The sequence below is a fragment of the Mustela lutreola genome, chromosome 12 (genome assembly GCF_030435805.1).
Source record: "Mustela lutreola isolate mMusLut2 chromosome 12, mMusLut2.pri, whole genome shotgun sequence".
In the NCBI taxonomy this organism is placed as follows: domain Eukaryota; kingdom Metazoa; phylum Chordata; class Mammalia; order Carnivora; family Mustelidae; genus Mustela; species Mustela lutreola.
This window is the reverse complement of record NC_081301.1, coordinates 98056331-98076647: the sequence shown is the minus strand read 5'-3', so window position 1 is coordinate 98076647 and position 20317 is coordinate 98056331. Positions and strand designations below refer to the sequence as shown.

General features: G+C 51.9%; 1 protein-coding gene across 1 annotated transcript in view; it reads left to right on the top strand.

Moving 5' to 3' along the window:
- The first annotated feature begins 574 nt into the window (after positions 1–574).
- SHC3 (SHC adaptor protein 3) overlaps positions 575–20317 on the top strand; it is a 94277-nt gene continuing 74534 nt past the window's right edge. Inside the window, exon 1 of the mRNA XM_059142066.1 lies at positions 575–1874. Coding sequence (XP_058998049.1) covers positions 1419–1874 — 456 coding nt within the window. The 5' untranslated portion in view covers positions 575–1418. The remainder of the gene's footprint in view (positions 1875–20317) is intronic.

The following is a 20317-nucleotide window of genomic DNA, read 5'->3' as shown; positions in this document are numbered from 1 at the left end:
ACAGGGTGGTTTCTCTGTGTCCGGTGGGTTATCTCCAAGCACGGCGGAGACCGGCAGAGCCCCGGGTGCAAGGGCTCGGAGGGTTTGAGTCTCCGCCGACCTTCTGGGGGCCGCCAGCGCCCCGTTGTCCTCGTTGAGAGGAAGAAGGCCTTCGCCTCTCCCTCGAAGCGGAGCCTGACTCCCGACACGGATTTTCTGTGTAACCAGAGCAGCTGCATTTTTTTTCCTTCCTTCATGCAGGGTTGCAAGGCAGCAACAGAAGGGACATTGAAATGTATTTGTACGTCTGGTAGGCATTTTTCCAGACCTCGAGCACATTCAATTGGGATAAAGCTTCAAGCCCAGCCCCCTTTTTGGAATGGATGTCTGGAGCCAGCTACCATTCCTCAGAGAGGTCCTCTTCTTTTCTGGAAGCAGGTTTCAACCCAACCCTGACTGAGGAAGGCTGTTGTCCTTAGCAGGGGACACATCCTCACGGGCTCTGTGCAGACCTTCCTTTCTTTCTTTCTTTCTTTTTCTTTTCTTCTTCTTCTTTTTTTTTTTTTTTTTTTGGAGGGGCTGCATTGCTACAAAGACACTTGTCATGGCTGCTCTGCTGACTTGAAAAAAGAAAAACCCAGGAAATTGGTTTTTGATGTTCACCTGGGAGTAAATATTCTTCTCTTTTCTGTTCTTTTTTCTTTTTTGGCTATTTACCAATTGCTGGTGCTTTCCAAATCAGAATTCATGAGGATCCGCTGAAGATCTTATTCTTAAAAAGGCTTCGTCACATTTTAACTCATGGCTGTCAGACACTCAGGGGCCCCCACGGAGGGCTGAGCGGGGGACAGGAAGCCTTAGCAGAGAAGAAGGGGTTTCAGAAAGTTCATCTGACCGTCCGAAGGGACCGCACTGACCTCTGGCACAGATGCTGAGGCGGGGGATGGGGAGGCGAGCCAGCAAAGGTCGGAAGGGAGTCTCTGGGAAGGTAGAAAAGGCAGTTTGAGAATTGATTGGCTCTAGTGTGCAGTCAGTGGGTGTATGCATTTTTTTCTTTCTTTTTCTTTCTTTCTTTCGTGTGTGTGTGTGTGTGTGTGTGTGTGCGCGCGCGTGTGTGTGCGCGTGTGTGCGCTACAGGAAGTGATTTGCAGTGCTCCCCGGGCCTTTGTTGAGAAGGGTCTCCTCTGGAGTGAGTCACGCTCTCGCTGTGCGCAGCCCTAGCCGCCGGGCGCTCCCCTTCCGAAGCGATGCCTGGAGCGGCGCGAGCGTGCCGCCCTCCGCAGCCGAGCGCGGGGCCGGGGCTGCGCGGCCGCGGCGGCGCGGGCCGCTAGCGGGGAGGCGGCGCCGCTGTCCCCCGCTGTCCCGGCCGCCGCGTCCCGCCGGGCCGCCGCGCTCGCCCCTGCAGCGCCCGGGCGGATGCGGCCAGCCCACGGAGGGGCATGCTTCCACGCACCAAGTACAACCGCTTCAGGAATGACTCGGTGACATCGGTCGACGACCTTCTGCACAACCTGTCGGTGAGCGGCGGCGGCAAGGTCTCGGCGGCGCGCGCGGCCCCGGCGGCGGCCCCCTACCTGGTGTCCGGAGACGCGCTGCGCCGGGCGCCCGACGATGGGCCGGGCAGCCTGGGCCACCTGCTCCACAAGGTGTCCCACCTGAAACTCTCCAGCTCGGGCCTCCGCGGGCGCTCGGCGGCCAGGGCGCGGGCGGGCGCGCGGCTCTCGGGCAGCTGCAGCGCGCCCAGCCTGGCCGCCCCGGACGGCAGCGCGGCCCCCGGCCCCGGCGCCCCGGCCATGCGCGCCGCCAGGAAGGGCCGGCCCGGCGACCAGCCGCCGCCGCGCGCCCCGCACGCCAGCGACCAGGTGCTGGGGGCCGGAGTCACCTACGTCGTCAAGGTGGGTGCGGGCGCGGGCCGCAGGGTGGGTGGCCGCGGAGGCTGGGAGGCGAGCGCTCCTTCTTGGCCTGCTCGCGGGGCCGCGGGGCCGGGGTTCTGCCAACGCGCCCGCTGCGCACGGCGGAGAGAAGCTGTGCCGTGGGTGACCTCACTCTGGCCTGCTTTCTCCTTGGCTCCACTTCCCTGGCCACTGGCTGTGCCATGTGTCCGGCCATTGGCCCTCTGGGCAGGGGCCCCTGTCCCGGGGAAGTGGGCATCAGGCCCATACAGTGAACACACTTGGAAGGACCTCATAGCCCTGTCCTGAGAAACGCAGTGGGTGTCACTACTTTTGCTGTGTCTGCCCCAGGAGGCAGGGTGGGTGGTTCGGATCCCGCAGCTCCTAGCAGTGCAGGCCAAAGGCTGCCTTGCTTTATGTAAGTGGGTAGTGCTTTCCTACCCAGCAACGTTTTCTCTGGTGTGTCTGCCATTCCTTCCATACCTAAGGGGTTTTGGTTCACAGCAGCAGAAGAGAATTTGGGACTGTTTTCCCCTGGGGCTGTAGCCTTCCCTTTAAATAGGCTAAAAGCATGGGGACTGGAGCTGCTGGCTGGAAAGGAGGTTTTTCCTCCAACACAAAGAATTATACAATCATGCCCAATGTGGTCCATAAAATTCCTCCCTTGTACAAATATTTTGGGATGCTTAAAGAGCCAGCACCCAGCCCCCGTCCTCGGGCCTGCTTCTCAGTCATGTCTTCCTGCCTCATGGGTAGTCGTGAGCTGTCCCTGCGCCCTGTGGCCAGGCAGACATCTGCCAGACCGAGGCAAGGGCTGGGAGTCTCTTCTTTGTCAGGTCACTCCAAGGCACGGCTATGCGTTTAAAAAGCGGCGAGACCCACACACTGTCCACGGTGTGTCGTCAAGCGCGCGGAGAAGCCTGCCAGGGTGTCTAGCCTCCCCACACATCAGCCATGGACTCTGTTCAGACATTCAGCAGACCCAGCCTCGGGTGAAATGTTGCATCTTGGCCATTTGGAGCCCAAATTATTAGAGGAAGAGGTTAGCTGTGGGTTATCTTTAACTGTCTAAATAGACCTGACAAAAGAATGTGGTCCCCGGTGCAGGAACGGGGCTTGCCACCCGTTTGAGGCTGCTTTCTGAGTCTTCATCTTCCCTTCTGAAATGGACCAATTTGCTTTACAGAAGGGATGGAGATCGGCATGAAAAATGCATGCCTGCTTGAGTTTATGATAAAAGAAAGTGAATATTCTCCTTGTGGTCCTTCTTTAAATTATATAACCAGGAGCCAAAATAAAAACGAAAAAAAAATCAAGCAAAAAATCCCGAGAACGTTGAGGCGAAACCATGGTGGAGTAGATGACTTCCAGTGGGCCAGCAGGACTCCCGTCTGAAATAAACAAACAAAAGAAACACGAAAAAGCACCAGAAAAATAGCCTACCTTTAAAATAGACAGACCTTGGCAAAGCTCTCTCTCTATGCCTGTCATGTTGAACATAGGAGGTAGTTTTCAAAAAGGAGAGAGAATTCTTAAACTTATGCCTTTAAAGTTTTCCTTTAAAAAAATAAAATCATTCCCTTGGCTTAGGGCTTTGCTGTTGCTTTTTGAGGAGCGACTCGTTCCAAAGGTCAGTTGTGGTTGGCTTTGGAGCCGAGCGAGCGCGTCGGGGCTGCGAGGCCAACCTGCTGGTGTGAGGTTGTGAACCCCGCGACAGCAGAGCTCCCGTGGGCTGAAGCTGGTTGGCCTGAGCCTCTGCGTTTAGGGGGTGGGGGGAAATCACACGATCGTGCCCCCAGTAAATGGTGGCAGTGCCCGGGGGCACCTAGCGTGCCTGCTTAGTGCTCAGTGCCGTGAACCGTGGTCACGGGGACATCAGGTGAGACTTCCCCAGAGAACTTTGGAAGCACACAGCATGGGGGTTGGACTCTAAGGACAATGTCCCGTGCACACACTTGATTCCCATGATCCCACGGCACTCTGCTGGGGCACATTTCTGTGTTGCCTGTGTTGAGTTGAACATCATGGGCTTACTCTCTGGAAAAATCACAAAAGGGGGAAAAAACCTCTTAACTCGGTATTGCTTGCCGATCTTCAAAGAATTTTATCAGTATCTTGGCTTTTTTCTCACTGGTAGAGAGAAAGAGGCAATGTTTATTACATGCCTGCCCCGCAGCCGTCAGTCTGAAGGCTGAGGGTTTGGGGAAGAACTCATGATTGTCTTGGATTTAAATTTATTTCTAAATTAAGGACCCCCCCCCATGTTATCCTATTTTTTGGAAAACCCATATGCTGTGTAATTATAGGATTTCCCCCTCGTAGACATACCTGCTATGGCACTCCGAGGATGCCGTCTGCACGATTTTTATTGAAAAATATTTCCACTCCATCTGCTTAGACGGGAGTGGAAACTGTGAGGGAGTCTGGGGGTGGGGCTGCTGACCTAGGAAACATCAGTGTTCCAACAGCAGGTTGTCATCTTCATTAATGAAGGGTATGAAGTTCATAGACCAGACGCTCCCAAGCAGCAGAATTCTGAGCTCAGGGGCTCTCACTCGTCCCCAGCGAGTCTGCCGCTGACACGTCCCCAGGACCCTGGGCTCCCCCATATGCAGACTCCAGGGCTGGATGGGCGTCAGGAGGCCTCGCTGGCAGGACTTTTGTACCCTCCTAGCGTTGTGTGGTGCAGGCTCCCATCTCACAGAGCCCAAGACTGAATCTCGTGGACGTAGAAGGGTAGTGAAGTGAAAGTTTATGAAGTGAAGGTGAGAACCAGAAGGAAAGAAAAAAGCTCTCTCGAGTGAGGAATGCGTGGCCACTGTGGGCTTTTAGGGCTGGTCTTTCATAGCAAATTGACCAGGGAACTTAAGTCTTCTTGAGGTCACCACTGGTAACACCCGTGACGGGTCTCTTTTGGTTACTTTCAGTGGTCAGCTTGTAGCTATCATGAAAACGTCTTGTCTATGACATTTAAGACCAACAAGGGGGTCTCCTTATGTTCCCTTGTCTCTGGCATTTCTCCACATCCGGGATTACTGGGAGCCTGGTCCCGTAGCCCCCTACCCATCTCTCCCTACCCAGGTCTGCCTGTCCTTTACGCACTAGGTGTGCTTGACCATTGGTTTTCACTTTTGGTAAAACAGCCGCAAAAAAACCCGATGAATATTCTCAGGACAATTCCATCTCGAAACCACATCTGGACATGGAAGTGGATAGAAATTGTGTTGATGACACTCTGCCCACCTTAACGTCCTTGGCCTCAGAGTCCAAGCCAACCACCGTTGGGCATCCATGGTGGCTGCTGCTGGTCTTTGACAGGTTCTGAGGGTGATGTTGGGGTGCTCCGTGCACAGGCCTGCAGAGTGAACCGCTTTGGAAGGAGAGGCAGGCATGGGCAGGCCACTAGCCAAGGTAGGAGAGCCATTTGAAGGCTGGCATGGCCTTGAGGTTCAACTCTGACCCGCCTGGTGGGCGGCAGTAACTGTGGGGCTGCCTGGGGGCACACTGCTCGCCCAGGGTCGCCAGGAGAAGGGCTCCTTTTTAGAGCACATTATGCCACATGCTCGAAGTAGGCAAGGAGGTGACCGCATTCAGGGCCGACTCCAGTGCCCAAGAATTGGGAGCTGAGTGAGGAGCGGTGAGCTGGGGTTCTCACTGGTCGCTCTCAACACAGACAGGAACGGTGACCCGCTGCCAAATACCGTGGTGGTCCCTTTGCACGTCTGCAGGCTGCCGTCTGCTCTCACCGCGGTCTCTGTTAGGGGCTCTTTGAAGGACACTCTAACAAGCAGAGCTGCAGACTTTCCTCCTGATACTGTGGGCTATTTTTCTTCTGGAATGAAGCCTTGTTTTTACAACAACTCCTTTAAGGATTATTTTGTTTCTCCCATTTGTGAATCTGATGATATTTGGGGTGGTATAAATTATTCATTTTATTTATAAATGTTCTATTGCTCTTTATAGATGGCCTTCATAAACGGCACTTACTCTAAAAATTATTCTAAATTGGTATTTTTTCCACTTGCCTCAGTGTCATTAAAAATACCTTAAATAGGGGTGCCAGGGTGGCTCAGTCGTTAAGCCTCTGCCTTCGGCTCAGGTCATGATCCTGGGGTCCTGGGATGGAGTCCCACGTCGGGCTTCCTGCTCAGTGGGAAGCCTGCTTCTCCCTCTCCCACTCCCCCTGCTTGTGTTCTCTCTCACTGTCTCTCTGTCAAATAAATAAATAAATAACAATCATTTAAAAGAGTACTTTAAATGTTCCGTGTTTTAGTGTTGCATTCCTGTGAAGCCATAAGCAAAGGTCATCGCAAACTTGTTTCAAGTATAGCCATGAGACATTATCACGGTGGGAGATGTTATCATGGTGGGATTGATTGAATTCTGTTTTCGTTCTAGATGAACAAAATTGTTCCTTGATGTGGAGTAAGAATTTTTTTTTTTAAATCTCGTAATATGGGTGGCTTACATGTAAATATTATCTAAATTGCTTGAAAAAGTTTAAGAAATTCTTTTGAGATTAATAGACAAAATTATTAGTTTGATCTGGAAAGTGTATCATCTCTATTTTTATGTGACACAATATAGCAAGTGTGTTAAATGGGTGTGCCCTATACAGCACACTCACACTGCACACATACCACACACAGAGACACACATGTGTGCATACACACAAACATACACACACACACTCCACAGGTAGACAACTTGTGATAACTTTAGACAGGGATGATTTTCTTTCTTGTTAGAAAATACTAAATGTCATATTTCCAGAAATACCTGATTATCTCATTCATTTTTTCATATTCGTGTTAAGAGAAAATTATTCTGGGGAAGATAAGCTACTGATCATACTTCAATCCTGAAAAGTATAAGCTTATCTTTGATTGTGTCTTACTGGTGAGGAATGCACAATACGTGTTTTTTGTTGTTGTTGTTGTTTTTTAATTTATTTATTTGATAGAGATCACAAGCAGGCAGAGAGGCAGGCAGAGAGAGGTGGGGAAGCAGGCTCCCCACTGAGCAGAGAGCCCCATGCGGGGCTCGATCCCAGGACCCCGAGATCATGACCCGAGCCGAAGGCAGAGGCTTTAACCCACTGAGCCACCAGGCGCCCCTCAATACGTGTTTTTTAAACAAAGTCCTGGTAGCGGAGAATGTAGGCAGTGAACGTGCAAACCCAGGGGAGAGGTGGGCTTTCCAGCCAATAGGCTCGCCCCGAAGCATGTGCAAAGCCCTTAGCCCCTCACGTGGATGCAGTGCCTCAGCACCACAGGGTGGCACGGCTCTGGAGGTGGCGGGTGTCACGGCAGGTATCATGGCAGGTGGCACAGCAGGTGGGTAGTCGGGTGTCACAGCGGGTGTCACAGCAGGTATCACGGAAGGGGGCAGCCAGGTGTCAGGGCGGGTGTCACAGCAGGACAGCTCCTGCTTCCCGAGCTCCCTGACTGGCAGAGAGGGGCCTGCTCTGTGGTGTTCAGACCGTGCTGCTGGGGGGGGGGGGCGGAGTGCACAGCGCTGCTACCTGGGATGTTTCGTGGGTTCAGAGGACGTGCGGTGAGGACCCAGCATGTTAAAGGGAAATCGTCAAGGACCCATGAAATCACATAGAATTACTTAATTCAGAAGTGAGATGGTTTCAGATGACGTGGAAAGCCATGGCCAGGTGGGCATGTTTCCGGAGCAAAGAACAAAGAGAAATTTGACTTTTAGCATAGAAGATACACAGTATGGGGTGGATATGGCGTGTCTTCACGGCGGGGCACTGAGCGCAGGGGCGGTCTCTGGGTGGGTGGGCCTCACACAGGGACCGATCTTTAGTTGAGGTCAAAACCCCACAAACTGTGCTGTGGCTGTGTGGCTTCACCTGCCACCAATGTCCCCAGGCTGCACCTCCCAGCACCGTGATGGGTGGAACTCACATTAAGAAATATTTTCTGTAACCTAGTTTTCTGTAATCCTAGTTTTCAAAACTGAAATAGTTGTTGAATTTTACCAAGGTTTTTTTCAGCATTTAGTGAAATAAATAGGTATTTTTCACCTTTTGCTGTTAATGTGGCGAATCACTTATCTCTGTAACATACGTGTCTCGGCCTCTCTGCTGCTGGGCTGTGCAGACAGAAGTCCGTCCTGCTGCTTGGCAAGAGACACAGACGTTCATGGTCTGGCCCTCTCTCTTGTCCCCTGAGCCCCAACACTGGGGCCACAGGAAACAGCTGGACCCCCCAGAGCAGATGCACCTCTAGCCTTCGCTCACATTCTCCCCATCTGGGCCTTCATTCGAATCCAGCTCTGTGAGCTGGGGATCTCCCCGTGGGGGTCCCGGGCTCTGTGTGTTGGCCTCCGTGTTGTTTATCTCCGTCCCTGGCAGGTGCCGACACTGGGACCCTTGAGAAGCCGACAGGAATCAAACGGTCCCTGCCCTCCAGGGCGGACGTCACTCCTTAAGTGGGTTCCATGTTCCATGAGGCCAGGAGCTATGGGGAAGGTGGTCCGTCAGCTCTTCCCAAGACGCACCTGGGGACAGAGCCTCAGGTAGGCAGACAGTGGCAGAGACAGAGGGAGAGAGGCAGCCGAGGGCCAGAGGGGAACTGGACAGAGCTGAGGGGACTGGTCAGGGGCTGACCTGGGGCCTGTTTACATGCACTTGGCTATTAAGAATGTAACTCCAAAGAGGCACATTTTGAACTCTTTTCTATTTAAAAAAATGGCTCGATAATTACTCTTTCTGTGAACAGGCATGTCTGCGTGGCCCAGCCAGGGTCCTTCCAGGCTGTCCCGTAGATGGCAAGCACAATTAGCAGGCCCACGAGTTCTCTTTGAAGCTAATTATGGGAAGCTTTCGTTGAGAGGATCAGCCTTAATGAGAGCCGTGAGTGGTCATTATGAAGTCAAATATTGTAGAGCCAGATTTCACCAGGACGTTTCCGCACAGAAAGCTAACCTCCTGAACCCTTCCTGGTGCCCCTTCCTCCAAAGAAAGCACCAGATTTATGAAAAAGACGGGTGCGGGGGCGGGGGGCAGTGGATGCAGGAACTGTTTCGAGGGTGCCGTTAATGCCCTGTGAAGGCATTGCTGGATGTCAAGGAGGTTCAGGACTATTTTCCCAAAGGAGTGCACGATCCCACTGAGCGGGAGACGATGCTCCACTGGAAACAGAGACGGGTTCGTGCCAGCAAGCTGCTGTCGCCTGGGGAGGGCGGAGCAAGCCTGGAGCGGGCAGGAAGGCTTCCCGCAGGGGTGGGGGCCTGTCCTGGGAGACTGGCGGGGCTGGGCGGTTCGGGGCTGATGGATGCTCCAGGAGGGGGAGGCAGAACAGGAAACCCACTGGAGGTGGGAGCAGGCCTGGCGTTTGTCCAGGAACGGGGTCCGCTGGGGTGGCCCAGGTCAGAAGGAAGTGAGACATCAGCGCCATGTGTTGGGGCTCGGGCTGCTGTGCCTTGGAGCCGGGAAGCTCCCCATCTACTGGAGAGGCCCTTGCGCTGCTGGCCCTTGGCCGGTTGCTGGCGTTTGCTGGGGGATCTCCATCCACATCGGGCAGGGACCCCGAGGGTATGCGCCCCTTCCTCCATTTCTCTAACATTTCTTCCTCCGCGGACCTCACTGTTTCTTGGCTTCCCTGATCTGCTCACATCCCAGCTGTAGATTTCATGTCAGACTCCGCCCATAGAAGGAACCTGCTGGGACCGCTGTTCAAGCTATTTTTAGAGCTTTGCCCTGTCCTGAGGATAATCTGGGCCTTGGGTCATACGGTGACACAATGGAGAGTGAGTTCGTCTTTGCCTGAGATCCAAAAAAGGGGGGGTAGGGTTTTCCTTATGGCTGGTTCCTTGTGATCTCCAAGCAGCATTATTCGTGATTTTCAGAGTCACTCGTCCTTTTATTGAAAGGCTCAGGGCTCCTTCTCTCTGCCTCCTACCCTCCCTGCGCACTGCCCGCCGCAGGCCGCTGGTCGGACTCCGCTGGGCCTCAAGCCATAGCCTCTGCCATCAGGGCTCAGAACTGCAAGGGAGAAGGCCGGTGCGGTGGTCCCTGGGGATGAGGCCAGCTGTCCCGCAAAGTGAATGTCCCGTCACTTTGCGGGACAGCTGGGGTGGGCAGTGAGCTCTGATGCGTCCGTACCCTATGGCCACGTGCAGCCGTTGAAGACAGACGGGAGCGTCCTGCCGTGGTTGACTAGAAGGGGTCTTCATGAGGGGTAGTCCGGCGAGCGGAGAGCACGGGCCATGATGTGTGTCACCCCCGCCCATTTTCGAGACAGGGACTAGCACAGTGCCGGTGGGAGCCTCCAACAGCCCGTCCGGAGCCGCTGCCGGGCTCTGCGCCGAGAGTCAGCAGGGGATACAGGACCGAGAGACGCTCAAACGCGGGAGCCAGAGGCCACGCAGAGAGTGCTCGGTGAAGCCCGCCAGAGGAAGCGTGTTATCGGGTGTCCATGCTGCCGCCGCCGAGACAGACCATAGCTGGAGCCGGAGAATGACCCTGAGCAAAATGACCGAGATCCGGCATGGATTCAAATTAGAAATTCATGAAGGAAGACAACGGGAAAATCTCCAAACACTTGGAAATTAGGCATCATGCCTATAAATAACAGAGGACAAAGGAGACATTTCAAAGGAAATTTAAAAATACCCAGAACTGAATGAACAGGAAGGCACCGCAGATCGGAGGGCGCGGGGTGCGCGGAAACGGAGCGGGCAGCGACGCACACGCTACCAGATGCTCGCACGGGAGAGGAGAACATTTCTCCCGTCAACAACCCAAGCGTGTTTCTTAAGACGCCAAAAAAGAAGAAAGTACACGGCAAGAACGCAGCAGGAAGGGAATCACGAAGGTAAAGGCAGAAATCAATGAAATGAAGAACAGAAAATCAATCGGAAGAAATGGATGAGATGGATGAACCTGGCGAGGCGGACAGCGATGAGGAGACGGAGATCGGCGTGGCGGGAACGGGATGGGGGCTGCCTCGCAGGTCCCGCCGCGGCTCCCGGCCAGCCCCAGGGCTCTCCAGCGCAGGCACAGCCCGTGGCTGCTTCCTCGGGGCGAGGAGCGTCCAGCTGGCTCCGTGCAAAGGGCCTGTGGTGCAACATGTGTTCCCGTCCAACGGAGGCCCAGGACTGGGGCCCAGGCCAGCTTGTTTTGGGGAGAAGGAGGAGTGAGGAAAAGGGATGCTCAAAGGGACAGATGGCACTTTCTCAGACCGAGCAGCTAGTTCGGTGTCCCGATGGGGACGACAGTGGTACACGGGGGTGAACGGGGACACACCTGGATGGAGAGGGCCAGTCTGCCCTGCATCCTTTGCACACCCGCTGTGAGGCAGCTCCCGCGGCAGCCCGGGTGTGTGCTGCGGGAGTACTGCTCCCCGCGCCTCCTCGGACTTTGAAGACCGGATGCGGCCTCTCGCACTGTGGTGATTTTCAGATGAAGCGGAGCACAGTGGTCTCCTTTTCACCGAGCCCTGGTCGCCCTTCCTCCCCTGACTCAGCGTCCTTGCCGTGTGTGAGACGGATGACACACGCCACCAGCCAGCACTCACAAAGGCTTCCTGGCTCCTTTGATGAGAGCCTGGATGGCACTTGTGTTCGTATCATTTTCTCCGTGAGATGAGAGATTGGAAGAGAAGGAAGCTTGGAGGCAGGGTTGGCTGAACCCAAGTGGCCAGCTTCCTCCCTCTCTAGGCGGAACCCTCACGAAGAAGACGGGCAAGCTGAAGGCCGGTCGTCCCCTGGTTCCGTGGCCAGCCCACGTGTCCACTCTGGCTGTCCTGCGGCACCGGCCCACAGGGCCCTGTGCCCGCCACGCGAGCATGTGTCTGGTCCGGGGTGCCCCTGGCCATTGGGTGGGAGGATGGCTTCGCCTGACTCTTCGCCTACTCCTTCCCCAGGGCGCCTCTGAGCCTCTGGTCCCTCATGTGACATGGGGCAGGGCACAGCCCCGAGGGCGGAGGGACAGCTGGCAGCATGTGTGGCCAGCGGCACAGGAATGCTGGCTGTCTGGCCCCCGTAGCCCTCGTCCTCGAGTCCAGGCCTCAGCTCACCAGTGCTCCGGGGGTCAGGGCCGACCTCTGCCTTCTTGCATGAGCGAGGTCGGTGACTCCTTCATTGGAGAGAGAGTTCTGTCCTGTCATGCGACCGGTCAGCCTGCCTCCTGACGCCGGGGAACCTGCTCCACGGGCAGGTGTGGAGATACAGCTGGGGGGACGGCAGAGGGCACCGGTGGTCTTTCTGGCCCCTGCCTCGGGCTCTCAGCTTCACAGCCTTTGCAGATGGTCCTTGGGCCACAGCAGCAGCCGGCATGGGCTTCTCTTGGAGGGGAGTGAATGACTGGTAGTAACCCGCAGCTGCCGGGCAGCCTTTGGGAGGAAGCAGCCTGCATGGTGGCCCCAGACACGGTCGGGGTGGGCGGGTCTGTGCGGCCACAGCCAGAGCCTTGGGGTCCAAGCTGACCAGCGTTGGTAGAGAGCTTGTCAGCCACCCTAGAAGCCAGCGAGCAGAGCTGAGCTGTCACAGGGCTCTGAGCAGCATCTATCATCATGCCAAGTTGTTCTGCAGAGTAGATGAGAAACGATTTTTATTTTTTGATGCTGTTAGTATTTTCCAAAGTTTTGTAGAATGAACGCACATTATTTATCAGAAAAAGATGAGCATTATTTTTGTAAAATAACTTCAACGGCTCTCTTAAAAGCAATGATCTTTTTTTTTTTCTTTCAATTTTTTTTGGTCCGTGTGTAGTAAACCATGCAACCTTAAATGTTCAGCTCGGTGAGCACATAAACATGTATGTGACACCCATGCAGACACCTGACTATTCCCAGGCCCCGCTGGGCTGCCTCATTTCCCTGCCAGTCAACGGTGGGGGCCGGTATCCTGCCTTCTGCTACCATTGATTAGTTTATGTCCCTGACCTGTTAAATGAAAAAAATACTTAACAATAATGGTCAAATTGGGGCTGTTAGGTAGGGTCATTCCTTTAGTGTGAATAGTAACTTTTTAGCAAATTGACGGTTACTTTTGAGGAAATTTTCTAAGTATATACCTTTAATGAGCTATAACCCTATGTAAAGTAGATTGGGAAAATTAGTAAAATCTAGAGTTAGCCTCTTCTCAAATATATATAAATAGTCAAACAAATAAGTGTCCCAAAATTGAGTCACTCTGGAACCTCAATTATTCAATAGCGATGGTGGACAGAATTTCCCTTGAATCTGAAGTTGCCACACTCTCTGTCAGTTGATGACATTTGAACTCTGATTGGGTAGACGGTAGTGCCTGCACGTGCCCAGACGCACTGGCCCCACTGGGGATTTGGAAGAGGTGAAGTTCACAGTTCGCCCCGGCCTTGGGTCCTCACAGGTTGCTGAGTGAGGCGTCACCATGTCATGGATGGGACCCGGGCAGAGGTCAACACTGATTTGATACCCCATGGCCACGACCCTGATTCCACGATGGACTCTGAAACTATTCAAGGCACTAGGGATCGGCCTCATGAGTAGCAAAATCCCAGCAGGGGAATCGTTCTGACTGCCAATCCAGACATCCGTGCACAGCTGGATGCCCATGGATGCTTCTGGTTACCCGTACTTAGCTTTCTTTTATGGGAGCGACACATGCTAATTGTTGAAAATAGAGAAAAGCAAAAGAAGAAATTAAAACCAACTGTAATCCCAGTCTTCCATGATGACTTCTACTAAAATTCCCATGACTTTTCCCTGTCCTTTATTTTCATTTATGCAAAATTGAGGTCAGGCTCAGTGATTTTCCAAATCGTTAAATCTTATTGGAAGGCATGGCTTTTAATAGTTGCATGACATTCTGTCCCATTGATTTTTACAACTTACTTAGACATTGTCCTAGTTTTGAGTATTTACGTTGTTCCTACTTATCGTTATAAAAATGGAGTATTTAATCATTCATTCATTTAGTCAACAGACTGCACTGAGTTTATATTATATGTCAGGCCCCGCAGAGGTCCTGAGGCACATTTGGGAATAAAAAAAGAGATGTCGTCTCTGTTGTCCTACAGCTTATGTTCTGGTGAAGAAGTCAGAGACGAAACAAACTAACCAAATAGAGACTTAACGAAGCCACAAATCAGGTAATTTATAAAATGCATCAATGCCCCAAATGTACAAAACCTACTTGATGAAGAAGAACAAAGTTAGAGAACTCATATTTTCTGATTTAAAGAAATATGTTACTGGCCTAAGTATAGACACCTAGATCAATGAGACAGAACTGAGAGACCAGAAGTAAGCTCATACATTTTTGTTCAGTTGATGTTTGACAAGCATACCAAGGCCACGCAACAGAGAACCGTCTTTTTAGTAGATGTGGTGTGTGGGACAACTAGATGTGTACATGGAAAAGAATGAAGTTGGAAACTTTCTCACATCATATAAAAAAGTGATTTCCAGGGGCGCCTGGGTGGCTCAGTGGGTTAAGGCGTTGCCTTCGGCTCAGGTCATGATCTCAGGGTCCTGGGATCGAGTCCCGCATCGGGCTTCCCTCTCTCTCTCTCTCTGCCTGCCTCTCCATCTACTTGTGATTTCTCTCTGTCAAATAAATAAATAAAATCTTAAAAAAAAAAAAAAAGCGATTTCCAAATGGATCAAAGGCCTAATTGTAAGAGCTAAAACCTTAAAACTCATAGAAAACACACAAAGGTAAATATTTGTGACTTTCAATCAGGCAGTGGTTTCTTAAATATGACCCCAAAAGCACAGACAACAACAACAAAAATAGATACTTGAACTTCATCAAGATGAAAAACTTTTGTGCCTCCAAGGACACCACCAAGAAGGTAAAAAGGCAGCCTCAGAATGGGAGAAAATATTTGCAAGTCGTGTGTCTGATGAGGAACGGGCACCCAGATTACATAAAGAACTATTTCAACTCAACAATAAAAACAAAAATAACCCAATTGAAAAATAAGCAAAGGACTGGAATAGACATCTCTCTGCAAAAGACGTACAGATGGCCCACGAACATGTGAAAGATGCTCAGCGTCATCGGGGAATTGCAAATTGAAACCACTGCGACGTCCCACCTCACGCCCACTGGGTCAGCTAAAATAAAAATGACAGGCAATGATAGGGGCGTCGGTAATTGGCACTCCTCCACCGGTGACAGGGATATAGAACACTGCAGCTGCTCCTGAAAAGGGTAAACAGAGCTACCACATGACCCACGATTCCATTCGCGGGGGCGTGCCCGAGACAACTGAGAACATATGTTCACACTAAGACCCCTCTGTGGATGTCCCCGGCAGCCTCGCTTGTACTGCCCAACCTGGAAAGAACTCCAGTGTCCACCAGCTGGGACAGAGACACGGAATGTGGTCTGTCCATATAATGGATTAGTATTCAGCTATAAAAAGAAGTTAAATGCTGACACCTGCTACAGCACCTCGGACCTTGCAACATTGTGACGAGTGAGGAGGCCAGACCCAAAAAGGCAAGCACATACCATGTGATTCCGCTTACCATGTCCAGAACCACCAACTCCGCAGAGACAGGAAGTGGGTTGGGGGTTGCCAGGAGCTGGGGGTGGGGATGACTGCCAATGGGCCCTATCCAGCCTTCTTTTTAGGGTGATGATGGTGTTCCAGAATGAAATAGTCATTGTGGTTGGATCGTATTGTGAATCTCCTGAAAATGACAAGATTGAACAGTTCAAAAAGATGAATTCTGATGGTACGTGAATTATATATTAATAAAACATCATCACAAAAAAATGTAGACATGCTAAATAAAACAAGCCAGGGGTAAGCGATTTGGTGAGGATGTGAGGTCCCAATGCAAGTGGCAGTTGTCTGGATGCAGAGGGAGGAAGGTGGCCCACATGACAGGGGCCCAGGGGGAAGGGTCCCTGTTCTGACTGTGCCCCTCATCGTTGCCCTGGATCAGATGAAAGAGAGGCGGCATTGAACTGTCAGTAAAATCTCATTTCTGAAGCGGTAAAGTTCATTGTAAAAATAATGATATTCAGATAAATAACAAAATGAGAATCAGTCACCCGCCATGGCATCCTGCCCAGTTGGCAAGGACAAAGGGGAAAGATGCCCTCACGCCCTGAGAGTGGACATGCCCGTTGGTGCAAGTTTTAGGAAAAGCTGACTGGAGATGCTTCTCACAGAACCGTGCTGTGGATGAAGAGTCAGTGTTTGGACGAGGAGTCTAGGGCTTGTGTTGGTGACCCGAGGCGTAATCCTGCTGGTTTAAAACCCATTCCGTCGTGTGTATTTCTCACGGTCATCCCATCCGCAGAGGGAGAAACGGGGACTCAGAAACGTCCAGGGATTTGCTGAGGCGCACGCAGGTGGTCAGCCCTGAAGTGGGTCTGTAACCCAGGGCTGTGTGTGTCCGAAGTCCACTCTCGCCTGACCTTCCAGCAACAGGCACAGATACGTTCTTTGGGGCTTTGCCGTTTGCCAGACCAGCAACTGTCGTCTCATGTTTGGCCTGTAAAACACCAAATCCATGTTGAATTGTGTGATTATTTTATACTTGGCTTCCGAGGCCACATGCCAGTCAACGTTCAGATTTAGGATCACGTCGTAGAGTGTATATTCATCTTAAAATGATAAGGAATCGTTGGGAAACTTGAAGCATGTGATTCAAGTGGGAAAATGTCGACTTACTGATTTTTTTTTTTTTTTAAAGATTTTATTTATTTATTTGGCAGACAGAGATCACGGGTAGGCAGAGAGGCAGGTAGAGAGAGAGAGAGGGGGAAGCAGGCTCCCTGCTGAGCAGAGAGCCTGACGCGGGACTCGATCCCAGGACCCTGAGATCATGACCTGAGCCGAAGGCAGAGGCTTAACCCACTGAGCCACCCAGGCGCCCACGACTTACTGATTTTTTAGGGAATGTGCCGGTAGCCCCAGCTGAAGGTTCCCTGCAGTGTTTGCAGGATTCTGCTCTAGAGGGGAAAGTGGGCACCGGGGTAACCTGAGAGCCGATGTTGAAGGTTATAGAAGTAGGATTAGAGTCTATGTTTCTTTTCCCTGAAAAAACATTTTTTAAACTTTTTATTGGGAGAAAATGACAGACTTCCTGGTTGCAAACATAATGTACTTTTACTTCCCTCTTGCTGGGCAGGCTGGGATGCTGGAGGCTGCTCTGTCCCCCGTTTCTCCGTCACTGCTCCTCACCCTCCCATGCACACCCTCGAGCAGTAACTCAGACGGATTCAGCTCGGGGGAAGGCCGCAGCACGGTTCGATGTCCTAAGTCCAGAAACAGAAGGTTCAAATACATTACGTACCACAAACCAGCCCAGACTGGTGCTAATAGGTGAAATTAAAAAAATGAATAGGAAATTACGGTTCACAAGATTCTTGCATGAGCGCATGAAGTGTTGTAAGCCATCTGCTTCTGAATACTGGGGGGATGTGGAAAGTCACTCTAACTTGGTTAGCCCTTGATGAATGCAGTCACCAAACATTTATTTTGTACCCATTACGCGCGAGGCATTAGGAAAGTGGACAGGGATAAAGATGCAGCCCACAGAGTCCTCTGGGGAACACTGTGTAAGTGGGTGTTGGAGCCCTCAGTAGATCTGTGGACCCTAGCACAGGGCACAGGGCGTTCTGGAGGTGAGCTGTGGTCTTAGGGACCTGACAAGAAAGGTGGGGTGAAAGGTTTTACTTTTCTCGGTTTTGAGTCCCGACAACAAGGCTTTCTTACATTGTCTGCACCGAGCACTGTGACGTGGTCAAATGGTGAGGAGGCACTGTGGTCACAGCCGGGTTCCATGGGCCGTGTGCTCACGGGATCAGGAACGTGATTCTCAGTGTCTGATCTTCGGGGGGTCATTAGGGATCGGCAGGGTTCGAGGACGGGTGGGGGGGTGGGAGGGAGAAGAGTTTGCAGGCAGGGGAAATCGCATATGTGGACACAGACCGTGGGAGGCATGAAAAGCTTGGTGTGGCCGGAGCGTGGGTGGGGATATGGCATGTGAAGCCCAAATGGCAAGGGAACAACAGACCGGCGGTTTCCTCACGATGATTCACCTGCTCTCCTGACTAGAATGGATCCTTGGTCATGGGCCCTGTCGGCTGGTGTCCTACTGGATCCTGGACGAGGGTCAGGCACACGTTGGGGCTCGGTCTGAGGTTGCCACGGGAGTGACACGGCCGGAGAGAGCTGTGGCCTGTGGTGGTGGCTCTTCTGTCCTCATTGCTGTGTCACCACTGCCTCGTGGGACTCTCTTGCTGTTCATTGATTCATCACGCCACGGATGGATCCCTGGTTGTCCCTCCAGGGCTGGGTCCCACGAACAGAGCTACCGTGAGTATGTTCGCACACTTGTTTGGCAGGCACATGGCTCAACTCCCTCGTGGTGGAGGTGCTGGTCACGGGGAGGCACACGTTCGTCACGGAGAGAACGCCACGCAGTTCCCCAAGAGTTTGCCCCCATCCTCACTTGGACCAGCATGTGCATTTATCCCGCTGCTGAAGACAGGAGTCACCTTTCCTCAGTGCATCTGTCCCTCGAAATTACCTTGAAACAAAATGCGCAACTTGACCTGCCAGCGTTTCTCTAACGCTAGCTCTGCTGTGGGCAATCAGTGTCCTCGTCCAAAGGAGACAAGAGGCTCCATCCTCCTGTTCCCCACCACCACCGCCCTCTCTCCTCCAGGCTCCATCCACCAGCTGGACCAACATGGGGCTTTGGATTCAGATCGCTGTCCTGTTCAGACACAACCCAAGACTTAATGTAGTCTCTGAAGGTCTGGTGGCTCAGGAGCGGTTCCCGTTAATTGTTGGTTCTCAGAAGCTGCGTTGGACCTTGTCACTCCTGGATGGTAGAAGGTGCAGGCAGTTCCTGCCAGACCCCTGGGACTGTGACTTGTTGGCCTGGCTGGGATCCCACACCCGCCCAGGGATGGAATTCAGGAGGCCCATCTGAGAGGCGTGGCTGGTTTCACTGAGTGCCTCCCTTCCTCCAGCACACCTGAGCGAGGTGACACCCCAGAGGGCTGTGGACGGAGGTCCCAGCTCCCTGGAGTTAGAGTGTCCAGATGTCCAGGGGGGCCTTGTGACCAAGTGTGCATCATAGCATGGAGGTCCGTGTTTATAAGCGTGGTCTTTTCTTCCGGGAAGAAAGTATTTAAAGTTTTTCATCATTCTGTAATTGTACAAGGAATAGATGGTTATGTTCTTGTTATAAAAAGTTCAAACAAGGCAGAAGCACCAGAGGTAGGGCCTCCTACCCATGGCCCCTCGTGGAGCACTCGATCCCTCTTCGTCTCTGCTCTCCTGTCTCCAGAGAACTGAGAACTGAGCCCCTCCCCTCGAATCTGGGGTGACCCTGTGCCTTACTTCAACCAGTACAATGTGAAGGAAGTGACTGCCTCCTGGAGACTCTCAGCTTCAATCATTTAAAAATGGCCGAATTCGGAATCATGGTTTGGATGTGTCCAAAATGTTCAGCCAAGAGTTTATGGATGAACATTCGAGAAGGGGGTTCACATCGTCACAATGCAGGCAGTGAAGCAATGAATGTTTTGTACGTACAATTTCACGCACTTACACAGGAATAAAGTTCTACAAAGGATGTCGCTGGGTCAAAGGGAACCACGTGTCACATCTCCACAGACACTTCCAGACAGTCTTCCAAAAAGTTTTCACCAAATTAGGAGAGCATGAGGGAGAGCCCTTTTTCCTGCTTCCTCACCCAGGCTGACCACTCAGCTGGGTGAAAAATGATCTCTCTGTTTGGGTTTATTTTAACTGCTCTGATACTGGTCTTTATGGGGTCCTGCTGGCCAGCTGTCTGTCTTCCTCTGGATTTCCCATTGTTTTCTCTTGAGCTGATGGGCTCATGTAATGACTCACAGAACCTCGTGGAGTAGCCTGATCATTCATTTTTTTCCCTGTTCAATTGATTGCATTTTTCTCAATCTTCCACTTGTCTTTCCATGGTATTTCATCACGTCTTTTCTAGCAAAAATGATCAATTTTCATGAGTCCAGAAATCACAATATATCTTTCCACAGATGCAGGATTCCTTTTACTTATTTGTCCTTCATTCAAGGTTTTCTTCAATTTGATCTTGCACTGTTTTTTTAAAAATTTTATTTATTTATTTGACAGAGAGACCACAAGTAGGCAGAGGCAGAGAGAGAGGGGGAAGCAGGCTCACTGCTGAGCAGAGATGATCTTGCACAGTTCTCAAACTTAATTCATGTTGTGTTTCTTACACTTGTAAACAAGACAATGACCCCCTTAGATCTCTGGTCCTTGTGCTGGCCTTTGCCTGGTCGAGAATCTGCTCCTTCTTGTCAACCTTGTCGTCGTCACTCACTCCCTGTAACATATCTTGTTCTTAACCCGGGTGAAAGCTCTGACTTTAAACCACTGGGTTTGATCGACTCAGGATGATGATGATTACCGAGATGTTTGGACCTGCTCCTGTCTTGACTTCTGTTTCCCCAGGTCTTTT